Raw genomic sequence first — 12,780 nt, 5'->3', positions numbered from 1 at the left:
GACTCGCTTCTATTGAAAAAAAAAAAAAAAAAAAAATTCTGAGCATGTATATATAAAATCTTATTTTTTTCTATAAAAATTAAAATAATTAATTATAAAGTAGAGATTAAAATTCATTTAAAAACATGCTTTTATACAAATTATCATCTCTTGTCAATGATTTAATGTGTTTAATCGAAATATACGTAGCAATAATCATGGTGCAGACAGAGTGAGAAATAAGTAAACAACAATTCAAATCGATGTGCATGCTCGCCTGCGCGGCACATAAATTCTCGTGCGCGGCAACAATTTGAGCAGTGCGCGGCCGCGCAGCTTAGAGGGAACATTGGTTGGAGTTCGTCAATTTGCTGACTTAAGTTGACGACATAATGTTCGAGAATCACTTAGAAAAAGAAATTAGGCATGTTGCGCGAAACGGAACTTTAATCCGAAAAAAAACGTGAAAAAATTATCGAGTTGAATTTGTAAACGGATTGTAAGATTATAGTTAAACAATACTGTAATGAGAGAGCGAGAGAGAAAGTGGTAAAATTTATACCTGGAACGGAGATTTCATGGATCAATCTTATGGAACCTCGCGGACCTTTACTAACAATCGAAAATACAGTCAAAAGGAAGAGTATCGATACGGCGCCGAATATATTTACAACACGGTCGCCAAGGAGGAGAAACAAGGAGAAAAAACTCCAGCACTGACTTGTGAGAACAGAAATGTGAGTGGAGTGCTTGCAGTTGTGCTTGCTTCTTTCCACCGTTATCTGTAGTTGATATGCATCTGATCTCTGTTGCTTTTATCCTCTTCCATTTGGACTTGCTGTCCAAACACGCCATCGTTTGGTCCATTTAAACATTATCCTTGTGAATCAGGTATTTATCAACTCAAGGCCTTCAAAAATCACACTCGAAAAATACATGGCCAATAAACTTGTGTATGTTATGCACCAGAACGAGCGCGATGTAATACAAATATAAATCCTTAAGAAAATAAACTTATTTTAGTAGCGAAATTCGACGGCTGCCTCTTGTCTTGTCTAATAGTCACATACTTGTCCACGGAAAAAAGGTTAAAATTCCTCACGTGTTCAGAGTTTGTTCTCTGAAGAAAAAATACTCTGACATCCTGAAATTTTCTAATGTTCAACAAACCCACAACAATGCATATAGAGGAGGGAGCACCAACAGCTCTACAGAATCTTTAGTATCTTGCAAGAAGCTCAAATACATGCAGTGTTATGGTAGCTCAAAGACATGCAGTACCATATGCTATTGTACAACAGATTTGAACATAGATGGATCTGGAGGGATAGTTATACCTTACACTAGTAAAGCTGAAGCTGGCATCATCTCTAGTCCCACATATGTTCGATGGGCGACAAATTGACCAGACAGGTCAAGGAAGTGTGCCAATGTGATGCAGACATTAATGGGAAATTCTATATGTAGTGGCTGAGTATTATCTCAATTGAAACTGTCTGTCTGCAATCCTGCCATTAAAGGCAACATGAAGGTACAGGATTTTCTGAACGTACCGCTATTGTGTCGATGTCCCTTGCACTATTGGCAGAGCTGACTGACTATTATGAGATTGCTTACCAGACTAGCACGCTAACAATGGGGACAGTATTCCACTCAACAGTAAGGATGAGGTTGAAGCATTCACCAGTGGTCTTCCACATTCTAATACGGTGATCATTCGTTACCAAACAGAACTGGGATTTATCACTAGAAACGATACACTGTTGGTTTTAGCTCTGTTTTTCTGTCATCCGAATCCGACGATGGACTTAGGGCATGTAACAGTTGTAGTGCATGCAGATTTGTCCCAACTAGTCTTCTTCCAATAAGAACAATACATTACAGGGTGCTGTAACAAGGGTTCTTCTACTTTTCACCTGTCGCTGGATGATGGACAAAGACGCCGTTGCAGCTATGTATGTTTGTCTCACAGTGAGATAATCATTCTCCTGATGTCTAGGGCACTAAAAGCCCGATTTCCATGTAAATCTGTCCTCATGTATCCACTGTTTCATAATCAGGTCAGACCGGGTCTTATGATGGGCAATTCAGTGAAACTACTATCTTGCTTCCTTCAGCCCAGTGTGACCTTTCTCACATTTAGTCAGCTGTGTGTAATGTTTGGGCTGCGTTGTAACATAGTCAGACATTATGCCTCCAGAGGATTTACCCACACCGAATTGCCCCTTGACCTAGTTAGGCGACCCTGTATCTTTTGACCTTTGTCGTGTTCCTTTGTCTCTGGTAAGTTGTGCGTTAGCTGTGGTGACAGAGATCTGTAGGCACAAAGTTACGTTTGATTATAATAAAGTTAATTATATATGTTAATTAACAAGAGTCGTTTACTTTACGGACACAACAATTATCCTCGTGTATCAGACATGTCTGGTATATATTCGAAAACCTTCAAACATCAGGAATACTGAAAATTCTGAAAACTGAGTTTCTGCAAGCTTTTGTAAGATACTGGGTAGCGATTTTAAGGTACTGTTGTGACATTTCTTGGCATGCAATAAGACTACAATATAATTATTTACATACTATCTGAGACATAGCTGTGTATCGAGATTTTGCAATAATCAGACAATAGGAGTGTAAAGTATTGACCTTTTAGCAGAGTGGAAACAAAAGAGGCGCGACCTTGTCAATTGGATCCACGTGCGGTCGGGTACTACCACTTGTAAGGTGTTGACTTGTAAACAGAGGGAAAACAAAGAAAGCGCCGGCTTTGTCAATTGTCCCCACCTGTAGTCAGACGTTAGACCATTTGCCATATGGTAAACAACTGAATGTAAACAAGTGGCGGACGTTTATGTAAGCTTCACTCTCGTCGGATGATGGCGGAACCGAGTGTAAGCTGTTCGGGCAAGAAAGGGTTGTGATTGGTCGGAAGTCCCCGTCCAAAAAACCCTTAAATTGCAGGGCGAACGAGAGAGGAGGAGAGAAGGGCAAGAGACTGGTACACGGTAGTCTCAGGCACTTGGAAAGCCCGCTGAGCGTATAGTGTTCTCCTCTGGTAAACATCTCAGGGACGGGTTAGTGCAGAGACTGGACGGACCGTGCAGTTTAGCCAACTCCACAAGCTGACTGAGGCCTTTTCAAAGTTTAAAAGTTTCCAGAAACTTTTAAACCAAAGCTAGTACGTGAGTTACCACGCATTGTTATCCTGTATGTATATATATATATATATATATATTATGTTTTCGAATTTGTACCTTCTACATATAGAATCTGTAAATAAACTGTAAATATTATCAATTTGAGTGTGGAGGTGTGCTTTCCATCGAACCTAGATCACTACATCGAATCGTGATACACATGGAAACCAACTCAACGAGACGGAGTTGGGAAAGAACATCACTAAGATCTTCACTAGGAGGGAAAAAACGAACAATTCTAGATTTGATCGCTAGGCGATGTTCTAGGTATGCTCCACTTCCTGTTTAGTGTTTTTTATTCTATCATTGCTGTTTTTCCACATTTGATAGTGTATGATCTCTACACAAGTACTGTACCTACAACACGTTGGAAAATCATTATTGTAACTTGTAAGTAATTTTACTTTCAACTTATTTTATGAAGTTTATGTATTGTTAAAGAACCTGCAGAAGTTGCTCAAACACGCTTTTTACAACAGGCTGTTTGATACAAAGTTTATTTTTTATTCAATTAAACAATATACTTTTTGTATGCTGAAATTAGAAACAAGTACATACATTATTTTAATTTGCTATTAAAATTATGATAGTGTAAAAATACAGTAGTTGATAAATGCTTTCATATCTTAAGCTGTAGGTGAACTATTGCTTAAACTTCTACACGTTGGTCTACGGATCTCTAATACGTTGATAGATTTGCGTGTACTAAAAAATAGTCATATAAACATTTCATCCAATTTTTTACCTCAGTGCTCTGCTACCTCCAACAAAAATCTAGGTTTATTCTTTCATGTGCCAAAGAATCCTCGTTTGTTCCTGGATATATAAAAAGAATTAAATCTTTCAAGAAGTGAAAAAAAAGCTTAAATATGCAGTCAACACTAGGGGACAAGGACTTCAATGATGCAGGTTCCTTTTATTGTCCAGCCATATGTGTAAGTGCTTGTATCGTTCTGTGGAGTTTGCCATTCAAGCAACCCAACGTGTAAATGTTTCAAAGTAAGTCTTCCTTAAATCAGCTTTGAGATAACTCCTCTAACTAATGAAATGAGTCAGGAGGTTCTATAACATATTTGACATAATTGCAGCCTATTGTAACTTGTGTGTTCATTGTACGCAATTATAGTAATTTTTATAGGTTCATTAACAATACATAAACTAGAGTGCATTGAAGGTAGAAAATTACAAGTTAGGATAACGACTTTCCAACATGTAGGTATTTGTTTAGAGATCACGCACTGCAAGACATATCAAAACAACAATGATAGACTCGACACTATACAGGAAGTGAGAATATTACCTCGCGACCAAATCTAGAACTGTCATTTTTCCTCCGACAGTAGGCCTATCTGAGAGCATACTCGATCTGTCCCGAAAGTAAGTATACTGATTTTTTATTTCAAAGTACACAAAGAGTTACATCAAACTACAAATTATCTCCTTCAAAGTACGACCATTGCGAGGTCACCAAAGTTTTTTTTTACTGGTCATAGCAGTACTTGAAGTCGTTTTCCGTAAGAGTGTTTAGTTCGTCAATTACAACTTTTTTGATGTTTTCCACTATCCCGAAATGATGACCTTTCAACTTGGATTTTATCTTAGGGAAAAGATAGAAGTCGCATGGAGCTAGGTCCGGGCTGTAGGGAAGTTGTGGGAGTGTGGGGAATTTTTCTTGGATAAAAACTAGAATTGGTAGTGCTGTGTGAGCAGACGCATTATCATGGTGCAGGATTCAATCTTCTGCAATGTTCCTGCGGACTTGCTTAACCCGTTTTCGAAGTCATTCCAAGACGTCTTTGTAGAAGGCCTGATTAACTGTCTGTCCTGGAGGTAAAAATTCTTTGTACACAATTCCACAGTTATCGAAAAAAACGATAATCATCGTTTTTACCCTAGATCTTTGTGCCATCTAAATACCATGCTTCTCGATAAAGTGGCATCTCCATAAGCTTCAGTTAAATCTGAAAATGTGTCTGTTGCAACTTTCTTGAGTTTCATACAAAACTTTCAGAACATAACGTTGTTCGAGATTTTTTTCCATTTCAAATGTAACGATATGTTAAAATATTACTTACACAGAGATTGTGCACGCTTGAATTAACGATCAACTTGAAACAGATTTATATATGCTGCTAAGATATCTAGCAACATAAAAATACCAATTAATGATGTGTTAAGCTGTACAATCATTAAACGAAACATCAGTACACTTACTTTTGGGACTGACTTTATATCTTTTTGGCAATCATTGTATATATTAGAAGTTTTTATATCAACAATTGTATTCATATATAGTATTTATAGTATTCATATATAGATGAGATTTTACGAAGCTTTCGATTTCTAATAATTATGAACAGAATTAAACCTATTTGTATAGTTATTTAGAGATTACACATAATTTATATTAATTTGCACGATCAAAATTATTTATGTATAATGTTTAATATAATAAATTAAATATATTTATTGAACGGCAAAGGAATAACACAAATAAAATTAATTTCTGTTGATGAATTTTAAAAAATTTAAATTACTCGTCAGTGTTTATAGATTAATTTATATAAAATGAAATTCTTTCAGACTTCTTAATTTTTTTTTAGAGATTTTAAGAAAACATTATTTATAATAGTATAATCAATCATCGATTTTCTTTTAATATAATTTTATAGACAGGTTAATATGTTTGTAAGAAATACTGAATGAAATAGTGTATTCTATTAACCGCCATCATAACACAAGCATTATATGATTTATTAATTGTATAGTACATACTTTTGAATGATTTAAAATTTTCACTTATTCTTATTTATGGTCAATCACGTTTAAAAGGGCATTTTTAAGATAAAATGATTTGTATTTTTTAAATTTGAAATAATAAATTATAAACTATAAAAAATATTTAATACAGTATACTCTTCCTATCCTCTGAGCAGAACAGATTTACGACAGTACGCTCTTGCTAATCTTGCCCCTAATAATCCGTTTTCAATTATCCGACATATTCTCTGTATGATCTCCTATGCTCTTCCGTTTCCATGAAAATGTTAGTTATATCGCATATCCTGTTTTCTTATTTACTCGAGTTTCATTTCTATGTCCAGCATCGCATGCCAACGCGCTATATTAATTTCTCGTCTACTTCAGAACAGAATAAGTACTGAAGTGTGCGACAGGCCACTTCATTCGTTGACTTTAGATGGGTTTTAAGTTAATTCAGTACTTATTCTCGTAAATCTGGTATAAATGGCCGGATTAGCAAGATTGTAGTGAATTTCTTTCAGGTTAATTTTATTAATGTTTTATAGAATTTTATAATTTAAACTTTTTATTACTTTTTAAAGTATATTCAAGTTTATTGTAATATATATACACTTAGAATTTTATAATTTGAGTAATAAAGATTATTAAAAGAAATATTTTTTCAGTCATTTACATTAATTAGTTATCAGTAAAAATTATTAAATTATTCGTAAATTCTGAACGAATTCAGTAATCGAGACTATCTATGCTGAAATTTAGGAACAAATTTATTACAAATTTTTACGATGTTCGTTAAAATGAAAGTAGCGAATTTCCTCTTCATTTATTCTAAAATTACGAAGTCAGATGCAGTCTCTCAATGAGATATTGAGTCATTAAAACTAAAAACATTAGTGCTCATATTTCAACTGTTTAATTTAGTAGGACGATATCTAAATAGCAAAATGTAGAATGTTTATATATTTTTTTTATCTATGAGCTTTTTTTATTTGGAATTTGTAAAAATATATTTCTGTAAAATAATTTAAAAATTTTAAATACACTAAAATATTTACTTAACAGTTTTTTTTAATCAAATCAACTAAAATAGGAATAATTCACTCATTAAAACTTATCATCTTTTGCTAATGGTTAGTTTATAAACACATTTATTAAATTTTAAAACAAATCTAGCGGGATATTTCGGTAGGAGAGTATGAAATAGAATTATTTATGCTTTAGTTTTTAACAGGTTATTTTTGTTTTAGATTTTATAATTGAATTCACAAATGAACTGTGTGATTGTGAAAAAGGATTGGTTCGTTTAAAATAAGTAATAAATAAAATAAAAATAAATAATAAAATAATACTTATAGAACAAAATAGAAAAAAAAACATTACGAATACAGTAAATCCATACAATGATTGTATTTCGAAAGTTACTCTAGTACTATACTATATTAATATACCGCAACAGTTTTAATACAGATCGACGTTGAAAACTGCGTAAAATATGATAAATTTGAGAAATGAAAGTACTTAGGTATAGTAAATTTTATTTCGTCTCATATAGTTTTCAATACTGTTTTAAGACTCATGATGCATTCATAAATAACGAGTTAAACGAGAATGACGCCATCATTATTCTAACATTCGCTGGACCAACCGTTTACAAATTGATTTTATAAAAATGAGACTATAAATGTTGCTAATGAAATCTGAAGTGAGTTTTTACAGGTTATTTCACATCAGTAGTTGTTTGTTATTTCACTTTTTAGTCCACAATTTACACACTAACTTGAATTTAGAAATATTAGGCGTAATATCGACGAACGCCATTTTCGTCACGAAGTAAACTAACTACTTTGCAGTGTTACGAACCCCTGAAATTAAGAAATCTCTACACAGCGTCAATAAATTTTTTTTAAACTCTAAAACACCCTCTTTCGATTTTTAAAAATAAACCAAACAAAATAACTTTCTTTTATTTTGCTGTATCATTGCGTTTTAGGATTAGAAATAATTTTTTAAAAATAAATTTCTTTATTGTGAGCATAAACGACGTTACTATAGAACACACATTATTTTTCGAAAGAATACATCGCACTATTGTGCAATTTTATATCATTCTTTTCAAATTTTGCATTTTCTTATCTTGTAAAATGGTTTGCAAAATACAAACTACATTTAATGAGTTGTCACTAATAGTGTTACCACCCGTCGGTTTTCATCCGGACAGTCCGAGAATTGACTCACTGTCCGGGTGAACTATTAATTTTGTCCGGGAATTTCGTAGAAATTGTGAAATTACAATGAAACAATGTTCTTGCAGATATTTTTACAAAATTACACTATTTTAACAGCGAAAGAACTCGCACTCAATTCTGCCATGTTAGTCTGTTTACACTGACGTGTGGCGCGCAACCTGTCGACCTTTTTTTTTTTCTTTTTTGCATGCACGATCGTACACTTCTTCAATAGATCGTACAATATCCAATAGAGCTAAGTCATCTATACCTGTTCTTTCTTAATTTAGGTTACTTAAGTTACTCCTACGCAAGTTCCTAACTGTAACTGATTTAGAACCAGCATGCACGTTATCCTTCGCATTCGGGACATTCCAATTTTCAACGCTGACTCGGCGCTGATCTCAACATTCGTTAAAAGTCGTTCGTTTTTTCAATGTTGAAATGGCGCTGTTGTCAGCGCTGTCTCAACACACTCAGCACTCAGCAGATATGCTGACTGCTACTTTCCAATGAATTGTGGGGAATTGGTAAGACATTTGAATGGAATCCATCTTGCTGAGAATGAAATTATAGGAACTAAGCACTTCCTACTCGAATTGGAACGTCGTTGATGACGTCAAATTGTTGACTTCAACATTTAACACTCGCGTTGAAAATTGGAATGTCCCGTAATTCTTTTACGCCGTTTTGCTTTTGTATCTGAAACAATATTCTTTCAGCTTACACGTTTGATTGTGGTAAAATAAGAATTAATTTAGCCAATTTACACACAATTTCCACATCAAAAATAAAAAAATAACAAATAAAAAAAAACTGCAAAGAAAAAGGAACCCGAGCCATAACAAAAGACTCAAAACCACATTCATAAGCAGCCCCCTTTTCCTTATCTACTTCTATATACGTTTGGTATTATCAGTATTATCAAATGTTTCCTTGATGCTACATTAATACACCTCTCATTCACCACTGAAAAGTTCAGTTTAATAATTTCATCATTACTAAACATATTGGGTAATTTCTCTACTCAAATTTCAGTTTTATCTATACAGTACTAATATTATAAAGAGGTAATGTTTGTATGTTTGTTTGCAGCAGGTAATCTCCGAAACTACTCATCCGATTTCAAAAATTCTTTCACCAATATTTAGAATGGAACCTCAGGGTGGACATAGTCTGTATATTATTCCGTTAAACATTCATATAAATTAAAATATATAATCTAGGTTAAGGCTTTTGTGTCAACAGATGGCGCTACGAGTACGACGCCCTAAGTTTGCTTTTCTGTGAAAACGAAGTAAAGCAGATCATCTTCTATCTATCTATATAAATAAAAATGTAATGTTCGTTTGTTCCTACCGATTCCTTTGAAATTTTGACACAACGTTGCATTCGAATACGTACTTGTCTTTATATAATATACATGCCAAAATCCCCCGGGGGGAGATCGACAGGATTAAGGCTTACCGTAAAGTACTCTGCTTCTACTTATACCAGTGTTTCTCAACCTCTAACGAAACGTCGCCCCCTTTGACGTAGTATCGCCCCTTCAATAAAACGGTTACGTAGTATTGCCCCCTTCACTACAAAGTTCCGATTCCGAGGGACAAGGCTAATGCCAAATTCGTACTGCATTGAATAGAATAGTGACTAGTATAATGTTATTTGTTTAACTATTGTAAGATATAACGAATAAAATATCTAATTATTCTTAATATAATGTTTTACTATATAGCCCTGAAAATTGTTTTTTGACCCCAAAATATAAATTGTTGCTAATCGCCCTCTGAACATGGAAAAACGCCCACATGGGGAGATATCGTTCCCGTTAAGAAACACTGATTTATACTATTTCAGATGCGGTTTTTTGCGTTTTTGATTGCATTTTAATAGGGTACGTCAAGAAAATGTACACTAAGGGATTTTTCGAAAAATTCCCCTCTCCCCACGGGGAAGTGTTATACATTTATAATAGGTACATTTTGAGCCACAACAACGCGTGGTGGGGTCTGCTAGTGTACTATATTTTGCTTGTCTAGAAGTCTTTTTTATCTGTTAAATTTTACATTTATTTCACCCAAACTTTTATTAAATGCAATTTTAGGATTGAAAAATATCATGTATTTAAATATACTCTCAGGTAATCTCTTCTGTAATTTGACAGCACCTGTAATGTAAAACTATAAAGTTTTTTTTATAAACCTATATCTTTTCCATTTTGAGGTATTTTTTCTAATAAATCGGCAGACCGACCCCACACACAATTTATGTAGAGGTAAAAACAATATTGAAGGCTATTATATCTTCATATAAAATATTAGTTGTTATATCTTCATATAAAATATTAGTTTACTTTTAATAAAATTTTGACACAATTGTTACAAAATTATATACAGTATATAGGCCTGTACATATATAATTTTTTTTTCCTAAATATACTTAATTATTCTATTAAAATTCTATATAGCAAGCCCTATTTGTAAAATAGTACTTCTAATAAGTTTTCTGTTTTGAAATAGAATGTTAAATAATTTTAAATCTAGTTTTAAAAATAAGAGAGATGCTTTAGTATAGATATTCTGCAGTTCTTTAGGCATCCATTCAGAATTTCTTAGGTTATCCTTGTAATTGAAAATTTAAGCATTTCCTGTTTTTTCTGAAAAAATCTGGATTTCAGTTAATTTCTAATTTTTTAGCATGTTCAGAAATGTAGATATAAACATCAATTTCTGTTTGTATTTTTGTCTACTTGGACCTTGTTTATTAATAAGACTTATTGTACTGGTGTGGTTTCGATTAGCAAAAACAGGAAATCTTAGTGAAAAAGTCAAAACAAAATATCTTTGTGTGTTTATCAAAAACGGCTATTTTAAGTATCATGTACTGTATATTTGTTGTAAATTTCGTACATCTGTTTAAAACAGTTCTAGAAGGTGAGTTTTCACTTTATTTTTCTAATATTGCACAAGTACAGCTAAACTTTTTAAAGTTACCAATATCCGTAGATTCATTTACCAGATTAGAAAATTTATTATGTTTTTAAGATATTAAACCAAGTCATTGGTTTCTGCTTCACATGAAGCATTATTTATATCTTCTGTACATTTTTAAAAAAATTTTTTATTTTTAGATTTAAAACTCGGTAGATTTTACTAGCTTTCAATAAAAATTCCAGTTTATTAGTAATTCTAAAAGCTATATCAATACCAAAAGTGCTGATAATTTAATTTGTTTTTTTGAATAGTTTCTGCATTATTTGTTAGCATGTTTATTAGTGATGGGGGCGAGCAATTACAATCGATATTGGATCGAGAGAAATTTATGCTGATTCCCAATTCTTAAAATGATTCTTTAACATTTAAAAACAAAAATTTTTTGTTTCAGGTAACAATTAAAATTAGGTTTAAATTATGATTTATTAACAATCAAGTATTACTACTGTTCATTTTTGTTCGCTAAAAGTAAATAATAAAGTTTTGTCATTACAGTATTAATTAAGTTATCTTTAGGGTGTTTTTTGATTTTAATGTGTTCTTTAAATTTCTTTTTATATGGGTATTTTTCTAAATGTAAAACTTTTATATTGTTTTTATTAATTTGACAATTATTGTCATTTGTGTGGTTGTACCAATAAACCGTAATGTTTTCCTAACCAATTGCTGTTTGGTCGTCTACCAAGAATCATTTTTTTGGATTATAAGGACACTACACATAGAATTATTTTATTTAGTTTGATCTGATGTCAAATTTTTTAAACACAATTGATATTGTTAAATGTTAATGATAGCTGGTTTTTAAACTAAATAATTAGTTAAAAGTCTATATAATTGATAAAAAATAAAATCAACAAATATTACTTATAATGATTGCAATTGTGAAAGATTCACTGGCATTTTTGTTGTCTGGTTATAATTAATATTTTAACAGATTTCAAGAATCTTAGATTATTTCTGTTAACATGACAAATGATTAAAAAATATGACAGGCAGAGTAATTTGTTTTATACATTAATATAATGTAGATCTGTTAATTTCTTTAACATTTTACATAGATTTGGTCGGCCTGGAGTAGATTGTCATGTGCAGCACTTGTTAGATACTGCTGTTATTCAAATTAGCTTCCTTGTCAATGAGGTAAGTTAAAAAAAATTAAATTTATAATTTTTTGATGAAATTTAAAACAGTAGTTGAAATTATTTAAAATAAAATTATATTAGAATGTTTAAAATCATTATTTGATGATAATACATGGTGATCAAAAAGTTATGCATGTGTGATAGGAATCAGTTTTATTTTGTAAGATTAGTATATGAAAATATTGATACAAGAGGTAATAAAAAGTTCATAATCTGATTTTTAAGAAAAGCAAAGTCAAATCATGTTATTACAATATGTTAGAAATGGCTTCCTTGTTTATAAGCTATGTGCTTATAAACAAGGTTTGTTTATATCTGTAGCCAGGCTGTCGAGAACTAATATGAGGCCTGGAGTAGAGCAGATTCCTTTGGCCTATTAGCAAGCCCTATTTGTAAAATAAAATATATATATATATAATTTTTTTCTATACACTCTATACATTCTATACATTTTATTTGTTCAAAAAAAAAAAAAAAAAAA

At 32.1% G+C, this 12,780-nt stretch overlaps 1 protein-coding gene across 1 annotated transcript in view; it reads left to right on the top strand.

Moving 5' to 3' along the window:
- Positions 1–12,780, top strand: part of LOC111625861 (syntaxin-binding protein 5-like) — a 181,612-nt gene that overhangs the window by 97,941 nt on the left and 70,891 nt on the right. The window contains exon 3 of the mRNA XM_023369101.1: positions 12,216–12,297. Within this exon, the coding sequence (XP_023224869.1) occupies positions 12,216–12,297 (82 nt within the window). The remainder of the gene's footprint in view (positions 1–12,215; positions 12,298–12,780) is intronic.

This window comes from Centruroides sculpturatus, unplaced genomic scaffold, assembly GCF_000671375.1.
Source record: "Centruroides sculpturatus isolate CEXI.00-Female unplaced genomic scaffold, Cexi_2.0 scaffold319, whole genome shotgun sequence".
NCBI lineage: Eukaryota > Metazoa > Arthropoda > Arachnida > Scorpiones > Buthidae > Centruroides > Centruroides sculpturatus.
Note: the sequence above shows the minus strand (reverse complement) of the source record. Positions and strands in the feature narration are given on the sequence as shown.